The sequence below is a fragment of the Urocitellus parryii genome, chromosome 7 (genome assembly GCF_045843805.1).
Source record: "Urocitellus parryii isolate mUroPar1 chromosome 7, mUroPar1.hap1, whole genome shotgun sequence".
NCBI classification, from domain to species: Eukaryota; Metazoa; Chordata; class Mammalia; order Rodentia; family Sciuridae; genus Urocitellus; species Urocitellus parryii.
Genome location: NC_135537.1, coordinates 127,405,240 through 127,419,976, shown reverse-complemented (window position 1 = coordinate 127,419,976; position 14,737 = coordinate 127,405,240). Strand labels below are relative to the sequence as shown.

The window sequence follows — 14,737 nt, the reverse complement described above, 5'->3', positions numbered from 1 at the left end:
ACCCCCCACCCAACACCTTTCTTTTCTTTTTTTCATTTCTAGCTTATGAGAGAACATATGACCTTTGACCTTCTGAGTTTGGTTTAACATAATGGTCTCAAATTCCATCCATTTTCCTGCAGAAGGCATAATTTCATCTTTCTTCCTTCCTTCTTCTTTCCTTCTTTCCTTCCTTCCTTCCAGGGGTGCTCAACCACTGAGCTACATCCCCAGCCCTTTTTATTTTTTTATTGAGACAGGATCTTGCTAGTTGCAGAGGCTGGCTTTGAACTTGCCATCCTTCTGCCTCAGGCTCCTGAGTTGCTGGGGTTATAGGTGTGCACCAAAGCGCCCAGCTCTCATTTTTCTTTATGGATGAATAAAACTTAAAAGGAGGAATATTTGAATGACTCCTCAGATAATTATAGATATCCATCTCTGTACACCAAAATTTGAAAATTAGTAGTTTCTTAAAGATTAGTTGCAGCATGAAATCTAAAATCACATCACTAACCTTTTCATACCATGCTACGTTAGAATCCATGGGTCTATCTTGTGTTTTGAATGGATCTTTCACCAGTTTATGATTTTGTAACACCATCCATTAGTCCCAAGGGACATGCTGAGTTATGCAGAAATTCCACAAGCCAATAATGACAATTTCATTATAAAATTGATGGATTGGCATGGGTGCCAGTGAGGCTAGCAGGATGGAATTTGTGGAAAAAAGAGTCTCCCCGTTCTTCAAGGTAGAAAAAGTCGTAGAAACTACGGACCCAAACTGTATCCAATGTGAATGTCCCTTCAGTATCACCAGAAGGGAGGGCCTTAAGGCTTCGTCTGAACCACCAGGCAACCTGCTGTGCCATCCAGCCTTGGGTAAGTAAGTTTCCTCATGTGGAAAACAGAAATTGTAACAGTTTTCCTCTTAGGATTATTTTAAGGTCTAAGGGAGATGAGTGTTAAAGCATTTTGAAAATGGCGGGCTCACCCAATTCTATGCTAGCAATTTACATAGCTAATTAACATAGTTATCTGTTAAAACTTTTTTCTTTATATTAAGTGAGAAGCTGAATCCTGTAACTCTTACCCACTGGTCTGGACCTGTCTTCTAGAGTAGTGCTTCTCACCATGTGGTTCCTGGACCAACAACATCAGCATTACCTGAGATCTGGTTAGAAAAGCAAATTCTCAGTTCCCACCCCAGAATTAGAGAATCAGAAACTTTGGGTGTTGGACTCAGCAGTCTGCCTTTTAACCATCCCTCTGGGGGATGCTGACACATGCTAAAATTTGAGAACCACTCATCAGAACTCAGCTTCTCAAATTTTCTGCGGTGAAGATTTTCTCCCCAACCCATGTGGACCTATCAGGCATGACTAGTGCCCAGTTCTGCAAGATTAAAATGCTTCCTGTTTAATGGGATAGACCCACTGACCATAAACTTGGATGTCACAGCAATGTTAAATTATTTAAAAACTTCCAAACGCTTTCAATTTCTGCAGGTATCCTGTGGGAGACCATTATCAAACAGTTCAGAGATGGACACTGGTCCCTGGGACCATAACTTGAGTAGAAATGCTCCAGATCTGTGCTTTTCAGGTTTAATATGGCCACAAATCACCTGTGGATCTTGGTAAGGTGCTTGTTGGGATTGATTATGTCTGGGAAGGGCCTGAGATTTAGAATTTCTCTCTCTTTTTTTCTATCTCTTTTTCTTGGTACTAGAAATTGAATTCAGGGGCACTTCAATATTGAGAATTATAACCCCAGTCTTTTTATTTTGTTGTTTTGAGACAGGATCTCACTAAATTGTTCAGGCTGCTGAATTAGTCGTCTTCCTGCCTCAACATGCCCCAGTCCCTGCGATTATGGGCACGTACCATGATACCCTGTGAGATTCTGCATTTCTAAGTCCCCATGGATGTCAATGCTGGGCCATGGGCCATATGTAGAATAGCAAGGCTCTAGAACAATGCAGTACATGGCCTTTTTCCTCAGGAGCATCTACCTGAATATTAGAAGCTAGCTGCATGCATTTCCAAGGCTTCATCTAGAGGCTAATATGACTGTTCCTTCACCTGGTCTTCAGGCAGCCTCGTTTCCACACCCCTGACCCAATTCAAGCTGCCCCTAAGTGAATGCTATCCACTCTCTCCTTTCTCCCAAGCTCCCCTCTTCTCCTGTCTCCATTTTCCCACCCCTTCCTGGCATGGCAACTATTCCCTTCATTATTTTCTGGGCTGGCTCCAGTCCTGGGGGGATTTTCAGACTGCTCATGCTTTTGGGAAGCTCTTGAGGATAAAGGAAGGAAATCCCCTCAGGGCTGGATGGAGCCATATGCATCTGCCTAACCTGACCCCCCAACCTGCCTTGCTGGGCCTCCTGCTCCAGACATCCTCTCTGGGGACTCCTGCCTGGCTCCTCCAGAGTCACCTCAATGCTACATTAATAACCTGGGCTTTCGTTTCTCCAATCACTCCTTAAAGACCCCCTTGAGGAATTGGGGGTGGCAAAAATTGCAGAGCGTGGAGAGTGGTCCATCCTTTGCCGAGGACAGAGGCTTTCTGACCAGGTCAAGACACTGTCACCCCTCTGTGACACCCTTCTCAAGGATTCCTCCATCCCCACTATCCCAAGGGTCCTCCTCCATTTCTCTAGATTGCCCAGAGCCAATCTCACTCCCCCAAAGCCAGCCTTGAGCTGCATCTCTGCTCTGACAAGTTCTGTCAAATGCATTTCCTGGGAATGAGCAGAGGGCTGGAGCCAGTCTCACTCCCAAACATCTCAGCAAGGATTCATCTATCAAATTAGTGAATAGTCTGCTGATCCCCCAGGACAAAAACTCACAGATAGATAACCTGAAAAAAATTATACACAGCTTTACCGAGAGATAAAGATTCAGAGAGATTAGAAACTATATCATTCCCGGGAATGTGGTCTTTTCTGATATACCCAGACATTTTTGCATGGCCATAACCAGTATGTACACATTATCTTGGACTTCATTCATTTAACTTCTGTCAGTAGGTGCATTAACATATACATCTTGATGCAGCCAGGTCCTATGTGTGTGTTTATCTTTCCCAGTACACAGTCATCCCAGAGCAGCACGGTGATTGCAAGCTTAGGCCTCATCATTTACTAGCTGTATGAAGTTGACAAATTTCTTAACCTCTCTGAGCCACATCAGTTAAAAAAAAAAAAAAAAAAAAAAGGATAAGAGTGTACAACCTAGGTGTGTAGTGAGAAATAAAAAGATCTATATAAAGTTCTTAAAATAGCACCAAACACATAATAGATACCCAGTTAGCTTTAGCTGCTGCTACTACTGGAATTAATACCATAGCGTATTCAGGATTGAGGCGGTCCTTTGTTATTTAGCATTTTAGGTTATTTTCAATTATTTTTATTATTATAAAAGAGCAGGTTATTTTCAATCATTTTTATTATTATGAAAGAGCTGTGACGAACACTTATCTTTCCTGGTCATGTACATAGGTAGTCTCATCTCTGCTGGAGGATGCTGAGAGGAGGAAGGGGGTGCCGGCTGTATGGAGTTGACAGCTTAGTGGTGGAGAGAAACTGGGGAATGAACTAAATTTAATAAACAAAAGGCTGATAATAAACAAAAGGCTGATAATAAACAAAAGGCTGGATGGGAAGTGATACAAGGGTTGGGAGAGAGCACATGAGGCTGGCGAGAGCTGGGAACACTCAGTGGGAGGGGCTGGCAGAGGAGATGAATCCAGGGTGTATTGAGAGGAAGGCACTTTCAATTTTGATATGTATTTCTCCATCATGATTCCTGCACCCAGAGTCACTCCTGGCACTCACATGTCCTCAGTTTGCTCCTGAAAGGTCAAGTCCTCCATCGTGAGCCATGTGCCTGGCCGGGGCACCCGTGTGCCATGGGTGGCCCTGGGTCTGGATCCCAGCCAAGTCCTGATTTGGGTCCAGATGTTTTGTCTGGCCACACCCAGTTCTCTCCTTCCTGACTCATGAGACAGGAAGCCCCTGGCGGAGGGGCAGCGACTCTGAGCAACGGTCTCTTCCTCCTCCTGTCAGCGGTGAGAGGCCCTGCATGGAATTCGGGTCACTGGCTGGGAGGAAATGATGTTATGTTATGAGAAGCTGGACCCTTAACACAGTGTTGAAGGATGAGAGATGTCTGCTGGGTCTCAGTGCCAGCTGGTTCAACGTGGGTGAAGAAGTAGATGTGTCCCACATCTCAGAATCTTATAGCAGTGGCAGTGTCTTTCATGGGGCAGAGACCAATGCTGATGAGTTGGGAAGAAAGGGAAATTCCAAGGGGCATTCCTAGAAGTTCACTTTGTGACAGGAGGTTGACAGTCATCAGATCTTTTTTTTTTTCCCCTACCAGTAATGGGAATGGGACCGAGGGATGCTTCCTTTTTATTTATTTTTTGTTTAATTTTTTTATGTAATTTAAAGTCTTACTAAATTCCCCAGACTGACCTTGAACTTGCAGTCCTCTTGCTGGGATTGCAGGCATGCACCGCCACACCCAGCATCATATAATTGTGTCTGCCCAGTGACCAATGGGAAGGCATGATCAGTCCAAGTTTAAGAGAAACAGACTCAACATGGTCCACAGCCATAATACTAGTAAGCCCTCATAAGAGGCATTTGTTGTTATTTTTTTCCACACCATTTCTTCTGGGAATAGGAGGGGTAGGAAACAGTACTCCTTACTCTCAGATCATGGGTTTTGGGTGGAGCTGGTGCTACCCAAAGGTTCCTGGGTGGGCCCATGACTCAGACGTGACCAATCAAACTCCACAAATCTCCTACCACCTCCTGACCATGGGCATGTGACCATATTGTGAAATTAGAGCCAAGGAGAGTCAGTTTTGGAGGTCCCCCCCCTGGAATTATCTTGAGTCTGCTAGTATAAGGATTTTAAGATGTGGGATATAAACCACATCTAGCCATTGTGTAATAACAAAGAGTCAAGCTTTTTGATAGTACAGTTGATTTAGAGGAGAGAGAGAAAAAGAGAGAGGAATCCTCTGAAAGTCTAGCTCCCAGATCTGACCACAAATCTATAGACATAGTCAGACTGAAGACTGACTACTCTTGGAATTGCATTTAGGTGAAGCAATAAATTTTCTATCTAGATATTTGTAGTTGACTTTATGAATACAGCTTTTTCCCCCCTTCCAGAGCTGGGGATCAAACCCAGGGCCTTAAATATATTGGGCAAGGGCTCCACCATCGAGCTACAATCCCAGCCCTGAATGAGTTCTGGTGACTAGAGCATGACAATGGAGCTGGGACTTGGACAACACAGATCCCTTTTCCCTTCTGCTTCTCCTCCAGGCCCTGCCCTGTGCAGGATGTGAATTCCTAGTCTTGTGAAGTTTTCCAACTTGCTGCCTCTATTAAGCTAACCTAGTTGGACAGTGTTAGGTCTTACTGGCTTTACATACTCCACTATCTCTCTTTATAGAATTGCATGTTTGTTTTTACTTGAACTTCACTGGTTTCATTCACCAGTGTGCTGGTAAATGTTTAACACACTAATAACTTCTGCTATGTAGAATTTGCTGATTTCTGTGGTGCGAGCATTTTCACCATGGCCAATTTCAAGTGAGCAACCTGACATGTCTAAAGGAGGAGGTAGGAAGGGGTACAAGCGGGGAATTAGGTAGTTCAACCCACAGGTTGAATGATTGTAAATTGACTCAAGAGATTATAAATAATAATAAAAATGTAGTGGGTGGCCAAGAAGTTATTAATTTAGATGGGCACAGTGGCACACACCTGTAATCCCTGCGATTTGGGAGGCTGAGGCAGGAAGATCACAAGTTTGAGGACAGCCTAAGCAATTTAGTTAGACATTGTTTCAAAATAAGAAATAAAAAGGGCTCAGTGGTAGGGTATTTCTGGGTATGAACCCCAGTACCACACACACACACACACACACACACACACACACAGTTATTAGTCTAAAACATTTGCTACCATTATTTTTAATAGAATTCACTTCATCGTAAACATACATAATTTAATTTTTAAATAATGTTTGAGTTTGACAACTGACCTCCAAAGTTCCTGAAAGTTTTATCATTAGCTCTATGAGCTGGTTCTGAATCTCCACTGATTCTAGTTGGATCCCAGCCTGTTACTTTTTCATGAGCTCCAGGTGAACAACGGGTAGGTTGAAACGAGTGAGGAAATTGAATGCATTATTACCTATCTGAATGTGATTTGTGACCCAGAGATGCACACAATAGCTGTGAGGCAGCTGTCTGACTAGCAATGATCAGCAGGTCCTGCTCGATACCAAGGGCCATAATCCAGTGAAATAGATGTATAAAGCAGGGGTCCTTGGTCAGTCAAGTTTTCCACAGAAGATAGCATATCCAAATTAGTACAATGTGAAGAGTTTTTGAGGAAGAGTCTCTTTACAAAGCTATGGGCAGGTATAGCGAAACCATTATGGATGCAGCACACCCCAGCTCTAACAGTTCAGGCCTCCATTGCCTCCAGGCCTGCAGGTGCAAGCATGGATGATGAACCAGCTGTCATCAGAGAGGGTTGGAGAGAGAGATGATGAGAATAAATATTTATCTTAGTCTCCTCTTTCCCTGCATTGGCTAGACCCAACCCAAAGCCAGAGGGCAATGGAGCCCATTGTTCAACTTCCTAGAGGTACTGAGCAGGGTGGAAAGAGGGGGAAAGGGTCTCAAGGGTCAAAAGGCACAGTACTGACCTTGGGTAACTTGCTGCAGAGTGGACACCTTGCCCTTCATCTTGGGCCTAAGAAAAGGGCCAGAGAGTCTGGTTTTGGAACTTTCCACCTTCAACCTAAAGACTCACCATTTTTAGGGTCAGGGGGATGTCTGTGTAGGTGTACTGCTTTACCTTTTATGACCAACACATCTGGCAGAGGTTCCTGCGATAAGGAAGATAAGGTTTGTGGTGCGGACCCAGGGTCATGTTCCCTCCCACCTTCTCTGCCTAGGGTCATCACCAGGGACTCCTCTCTCTCTCTGCCACGCCAGTCCTAGCCCTTCATCTCAAGATTCTTCAGGATCTATTTCTATGGATAGTTGCAGGGAGCCCTTGTGTATGAGCTGAGAGACTTGGGCTGTCCGGATTTCACATTGTATCCTGAGAAGTTACCATGTCCTACCACCAATTTGAATTTTCTCATCTGCAAAACCAGAGGCTTATACCAAATGCTCATGATTCTAAAGAATACCTCTGGCTAGGAATGGTGTAATCTAAAACGGAGTTTAATCTCTAGGTTATTTGCATAATGAAAAGCATGTCTTTCCATAGCCAGGAGGTGGCAGCAGAGTTCTGTTTTGGAGGGGGGCTGTAGGCCAGGATACGCCCTGCTCTTCAAAGCCCTACAGTTCAAAGTCCAATTTGGTGGCTAAGTATTACTGCTGAATAATCATAATACTAATGACAATAATAACATTGACAATAGGAATAGCAGAATCATCATCATAATTGTTAGCAAAATAGCAACAATTTGGGCAGTGCTGCATCACAGAGGAAACCTTTTTTGCATACCATCCCATGGGAACCTTGTAAACACCCACTGTGTAGATAGGTAACTATCTACAAGCCCCACGTGGAGGCTCAGAGACATTTCCTGACTTCCCCAAGGCCCTCTGGAAAGTATAGATTGCTTTCATCCTGTGCACTCTCTAACTCAGTGGCGGAAGACCCAAGGCCTTTTGTAGAATAGTCAGGGGTGGGCAGAGGAACCTAGTTCAGGCTGAGGGCTTGGTCCTGGTTCCCTGCTACCCCTAGAACTTGATGTGTATATGCTGGGGAAGAAAAGTCCCGACAAGAACCTCATCTGTATTCCCTTCTCTTTCTTTCAGTTCCCAGAAAAAAAGAAGAGGAAATGAAAATTTGTCTTTAGATTTATCTTTAGCTACTTATTTCCCATCCTGGCATACCTAGTGTCTAGACATGAAAGGCTCATTCATTCATTCCCTCATCCCTTCATTCCACAGTTAGAAGAATTCTAATGACATAAATAGGCACTATGAAAGATGGGGAAATGTTCTTTCTCTTTTAACTTGGAGATATGGGGGCCAAGAGCTGACCTCTGGGGCCAGGTAAATGCAGAAATATTTAGGAGTGGTTTGTTCCTAGGGATCTGCTGGTAAAAACTGAGGGTGGTATTTGAGGAAATGGAATTCAGATTTGGTTTGTTTAGGTTGTTGGGGAGGAATAATTCCGTAGGATTTTTTTTTTTTTGTTTTTAATGATCCCCAGCATGATGTGTTCACTCCTCCCAGAGGAGACCTCTTAGAGAAACAGCCAAAGTCTCAGACTGTTGTTCATCTGGACCCCTGTCTCGTAGGCCATGAACTTCCTGTTGCCATGGTCTCAACCTTCCTCATCATGATAAAAGATTATCAGAGTGTTGACCACGTGCCAGGCTATAGACCAAGTGAGCTTCCTAAATATTTTTGCTTACTTCTCCAAAAAAAAAAAAAAAACGAAAGAAAGAAAAAGAAAAGAAAGAAAGAAAAAGTAAATTGTTACATTCTATTTTACACAGTGAGGAAACTGAGGATTAAGCCATGAAGTAACTTTCCCAAGATTACAAAGTTAGCAGGGAATACGAAAGGATGGAGACTCTGGCAGTGCTGGACCCAAGGATTTTACCATTTTAGCACAGGCAGAAGGAAAACCCACCATTGTGAGATTCTGTGCTGTGCAGGGAGTCTGCAGATCTGTAATCTCATTTCCTTCTCAAAACATTGGGCAGGTCATTACTCTCCTGCAACAACTCCAGAAAATGATTTTAATACCTGCTTGATCTCTTGAGAGGCATGGAATGGAAAGGAGAAAAACAGACATATGGATAGTTAGCATCCTACAAAATTAATTCTGTGTCTTTGAAATGATATAACTCCTGACATATAAATGTCAGGAGTGCTGGACTAGGGACTGCAATCTGGGGGACTTTGAGGATGTTGTTGCTCCCTTGCGGCTTCAGATTCCTTGATTGTAAAATAAGAAGATTTAAAAGATAATTTCTGATGAACTCTCAACAATGATGATGAGAATGATGGTGGTGATAATGGTGGAGATGATGTCGTTGGTGATGATGGTGATGGTGATGATGATGATGATAGTGGTGATGATGATGATGGTGGTAATGCTGTTGATAGTGGTGATGATGGTGATGGTGATGATGATGGTGATGCTTTTGATGGTGGTGATGGTGATGATGATGGTGATGATGCTGTTGTAGTGGTGGTGATGATGGTGATGCAGTTGATGGTGGTGATGCAGTTGTGGTGGTGATGATGGTGATGGTGGTGATGATGGTGATGGTGGTGATGATAGTGATGGTGGTGATGATGGTGATGGTGATGGTGATGGCAATGGTGATGGTGAGAGTGATGCTGTTGATGTGGTGATGCTGTTGATGATGGTGATGATGGTGATGGTGGTGATGCTGTTGATGATGATGATGATGGTGATGGTGATAGTGATGATGATGGTGGTGATGATGGTGATGGCAATGGTGATGGTGAGAGTGATGCTTTTGATGGTGGTGATGCTGTTGATGATGGTGATGATGGTGAAGGTGATGGTGATGATGATGGTGGTAATGATGGTGATGGTGACGGTGATGATGATGATGGTGGTGATGCTGTTGATGGTGGTGATGATAGTGATGGTGATGATGATGATGGTGATGTGATGGTGATGATGATGATGATGGTGATGGTGATGCTGTTGATAATGGTGATGATGGTAATGGTGATGATGGTGGTGATGATGGTGATGATGATGGTGGTGATGATGGTGGTGATGATTGTGATGGTGATGGTGATGATGATGGTGGTGATGCTGTTGATGGTGGTGATGATGGTGATGGTGATGGTAATATTAGAGGCAAGTGACTCTAGAACTTTTTCTATTACCATCACTTCTGCCAATCCTCCTCAACTTCCAACTTCACTGTGTCAAAGGCATTTGGGATGAGCTGGTGATGAGATGAAAAAGAGGATCTAGAGACCAGAGAATAGGGATGACACAAGATATTAGATGACCGTGTTTTTATTTTAGTGCCTAGTACATAGTAAGTCAGTACTTAAAACAGATAAAGGAAGTTGGGAATTCTTTAGTATATGTACTGCTGAAGTGAACACAAAGAAATTATAGATTTTTAACACCGTTTTATTGAGACATAATCCCCATACCATCCAACTCATCCATTTAAAGCCTAAAATTAAATGCCTTTTTGATGTATTAAAAGTAGACTATGCATGACCACAATCAATTTTAGAATATTTGCACCCCCCTATCGCCCACACACACAAAATAAACCCTACACCCTTTGCCATCCCCTTATCCTTCTCAATGGAGCTATGATTCTTTTTTTTTTTTTAAACTAGTAATTGAACTCAGGGGCACTTAATCACTGAGCTCCATCCCCAGCCTTTTTTAGGGTCTCACTAAGTTACTTAGGGCCTCACTAAATTGCTAAGGCTGGCTTTGCAATTGTGATTCTCCTGCCTCAGCCTCCCCAGTTGCTGGGATTACAGATGTGCACCACCATGCCTGGCTGGAGCTACGATTTTTACTGTGACATCCACCTTACAAGAATAAGGAAATTGATGCTAAGAGAGGAGAATAGCTTGTCCAATGCCCCACCACTGCTGTGTGACAGCATCAGAATTCCATAAGAATTCCAGGTTTGCCAGAATCCAGAGCCCACACTCCTGACCACATAGGTCAGTGTGATCAGTGAGGAAGCTCAGGTTGGGAGAACATAAGTGACCAACCAAAGGCCACACAGCTACAGGTATCAGGCAATCAGGTCAAGGCTCACATATAATCTTGGCCCCTACTCCATCCACAATGGTCCTTCTTCCATCCTACTTTTCCCCTGAAGGGACAGAAAATCAGCCTAATCATGATCAGCAGGATCTTTAGGATCAGAGGAGGGGATGGGGGAGGCAGACGGGAGGGGACTGAAACTAACAGAAACTTCTATTTTGTTGGGAAGAGAAGATAGCATCTGGGCCCAGCCTCAACCCAAACTTTAAAAGTTAACAATTCTCTGGGTCCAGCTGCCCACTTTGCCTTTTGGCCTGGGAAACCTGAGGAAGATCCATATAGGAGGGACAGAAGTTACCCTAGCCAGAAGCAGGAGCAGCATGGTCTCTAGGAACCTACCTGTGGTTTTCTCTTTCTTTCTCTTTTTTTTTCTTTTCCCAAAGCATTTGTTATTTCTGGAAGTGAATGAGTTCAACAGGGTCTGCTACCTTCTCATAAATTAAAGGGAACTGTGGGTGGGCATGGGAGACTTGTATAACACAGCCTCTAATAGGCATGCAATGGAAAATCAGAGTTGTTTAGCACAAGAGCACTGGCCTAGGAATCTGGGATCTCCAGGGCCTAGTTTTCACCCTGTCTTGGACAACTATAGTTAGAATCCTTAACCTAATGTCCCAATCTGTAAATATAGGTAGAAAATGGAAAATTGAATTTGTGAGAACTATGAATTCCTGGGAAGAAAATGTGCTATAGTTATTTGAAAGGGTCCTTCCTTTCTCCAAGCATTGTTCATATTTACTAAGGTTTATTTATAAATAGAAATTGTATGTATTTCAGGTGAACCCAGGGCTTCATGTATGTACAATAATTATAGTCACTATGCTGTATATGAAGTCTCCAGAAATTATTCATCTTGTGTAATTGAAACTTTATAACCTTTAATCAACATTTTGCAGTTCCCCAACTCCCAGCCCCTGGCAACCACCATTCTCTCTCCTTCGATGAGTTTGACTATTCTAGATTCCTCATGTAAGTGAGATCACACTGCATTTTTTTTTCTGCACCTGACTTATTTTACTTAGCTAAATGTCCTTCAGGTTCATCCATGTTTTCACAAATGTCAGAATTTCCTTTTTTTTTGGAAAAGACTGAATAGTACTCTACTGGGTACCTATACACCATATTTTCTTTATCCATTTATGCATCCTGTCACACTGAGGCTGTTTCTGTGTCTGGGCTATTGTGAATAATGCTGCCATGGACATGGATATGCAGATTCCTCTTCAAGATCCTGATTTTATTACCTTTGGGTGTCTATCCAGTAGTGAGATTGCTGGGTCTTAGGATAGTATTTAAAAAAAAAAAAAAAACTTTTTTGAGGAAATGCTATGCTTGCTTACTTGTTTCCTTTCTCCCCCCCCCCATTTCTTTTGGGAGCTCTTTATCACTGAACAACATCCCCCATCCTTTTTACTTTTTGAGATAGGACCTCACTAGGCTGCTGAGGCTGGCCTGCACCTTACAATCCTGCCTCTGCCTCCTGAGTCACTGCAATTCCAGACATGCACCATTGTGCCCAGCTCAATACCATCTGCCACGATGGCATACTAACTTATGTTATCCTCAATGGTGCACAAGGATTCCCTCTGCTCGACATCCTAGGTATGATATTTTGTCTTTTGTTGTTCCTTTCCTCTGTGTCCTTATTATCTTTTGTCTATTGTAGTTATTTTTTTCTCTTTCTGGTAATAGCAACTCTAATAGGTGTTGGGGTGATAGTCTTCATTTTGGTTTATTTTTTTCATCTTTAATTTTTTTGTGGTGCTGGAGATAAAAACTGGGGTATAACAGATGCCAGGCTAGTGGTCAAACACTGAGCTACACCCCAGCTGGGTCTTTATTCCTAGATGTTTATGCAAGCTGGTAATTTAGCTGGCAGTGGGGTGGCTTTTCACCTTTTTTATGAGGATCAAGGAGGCTCCTCCTTCGTATCCCTTATATTTCTTAATATTTACAGTAGAGCAGGTAAGTCTCTAAAAATCAGCCCCGCAGAAGAAGAATGAACTCCCATGTCGCTATCTATAAATTTAGAGAGAAAATGGAAAACTGAATTTGCAAAAATTAGGAATTCATAACAAACACGGCCGAGCCAGCAGTTGAAGTGTTTAGGAGAATTTATTTCTCATGTATTTTCCCTCCACTCTCCCAGAGGTGTCCCATGGCAACGAGCCTCAGGAGGGCCTCATTCCTCCATCTTCTGTAGGAGATAAAAAAAAATGGACACAGGAAATGAGTCAAATTCAATGGGAGGCTGATCATTGCCTTCAGGTGGAGCAAAAAAATGGCATTAAGAAGAGGCTTCATCTCTCTTTGCACATTGTAAAAAACAAACCAGTCAAGCTACTAGAGATAGGACAAGTCCTCGAAAAGCAAGGAGCTTCCTGGACAGCATCTCCAGTGACAGAGAGAGACAGGGGCAACATATCTGTCTCCTTGTGTCTCTGGGCTTATTCTCCCAGGAGCCTGGGAATTGGGAGTCTCTGTTGAAATAGTAGCATCCGTGAGTGCATGAACAGTAGCAGGGGTGAAGGGGACCCACAGGCATCCTCTAAGCTCTCCCCGGGTGTTCTGTTGATCCCCTAGGTCTCAGGGGTCTGCTCTTACCTGGCCCCCCACATCTCGGCTCTTGGCCCTCAGCTTGTTGACTTGGGACTCGGCGATGTCCGCCCTCTCCTCGGCCTCCTCCAGCTCATGCTGTACCCTCCGGCACCTGGACAGCTGCGTGTTGGCTTGTTCTTCCTGAAGGGGAGATGGAGGTATAAGGTGACGGAGCCTCTCAGTGTGACTCTGGGGCTCCAGGGAGTTTGAGGACTAGGAGGCTGTGGGCCCTGGATTACTTAATAACAGGGAGGAAAGGTGGGCTGAGTTCTCTAGAGCGTGAGGATGAAGCTCCCAGTTCATGGCCATGTACACTGGGCTCACCTTGCAGGTGCTCCAAGCCCCCACCCACATAGCCCTGAACCCCTTCTCTATGCTATCTCACCCGCAGAGATTTTTGGAGGAGACACAATTCTAAAGTTCTTCTAAGACACCAGAAAGTCTCAGAGACCAATGGCTCAGGTCCCCTTTGTCCTATCATTCTGCCCAGTACCATGTGTCTGGGGCCGGAGCATGGTATGGATCCATTTGAGGGTTATCTAAGAGTTCCTGGCTTAAGTGGCCTCCTAGGTACCCCTCCAGCCTTGCCAATCTTGGTGGAACTGCACTAATCCAATGTGTATGATCTCTCCCTCCATTTAACCAATTCAAATATACTTCTTTGAGGTGAGTCTGGAACTGTCCAGGCTTCTAGGCAGGAAAGAAAAAGGGCAATGGGAAAAGTCATCTGCTTAGACATTTTTCTAGGGGAGAATCCTTTAAATTTTATTCCTCATAACACTATTTGTGAGAGAAACTCTGCATGCAATAAGAAGGTTCTGGAACTGGGGTCTGAGCACACCTTTTACTGCCCCATGGACCCTACTGCCTTACTTCATCATGAATCCTGGCTACCTTAAATAGCCATGCAGGTTTCACCTCTGGGGTCAAGTTAAGGCTGAAGCCCTTGCCAAACTGTAGGGATCCAGAGGAAGGGGCATCTTTGCCAATCCTGGCTCAGTTGCCCAGCTTTGTGCACATGTCAACTAAGTGTAGGAAAATCAATTAAGTGTAGGAAATGCTACATGATAGACTATCTCTTCTACTGGGGGAGTTAATCGCAAATTACTTACAAAATCCGAGAAACTCTTGAAGTAAAGCAGCCAGTTTAACTTTGTTTAACCCAGAGTGTTCCAAAGTCTATTTCTATAAAAGAAAAAGCTATCCTCCTCCTGTCCCCAGCTTCCTGTCATTCACATCCCCCTGACCTAAAGCCACAGAAGATATTTTGGAAAACACTGGGTGCAGCTCATTCTATTTCTCTCCT

At 43.7% G+C, this 14,737-nt stretch overlaps 1 protein-coding gene across 1 annotated transcript in view; it reads right to left on the bottom strand.

Annotated features, from left to right (window-relative positions):
* Positions 1–12,956: 12,956 nt before the first annotated feature.
* Positions 12,957–14,737, bottom strand: part of Myh13 (myosin heavy chain 13) — a 51,939-nt gene continuing 50,158 nt past the window's right edge. Inside the window, exons 38-39 of the mRNA XM_026390554.2 lie at positions 13,438–13,572; positions 12,957–13,030 (exon numbers count right to left, since the gene is read on the bottom strand). Of these exons, the coding sequence (XP_026246339.1) occupies positions 13,016–13,030; positions 13,438–13,572 (150 nt within the window). The 3' untranslated portion in view covers positions 12,957–13,015. The remainder of the gene's footprint in view (positions 13,031–13,437; positions 13,573–14,737) is intronic.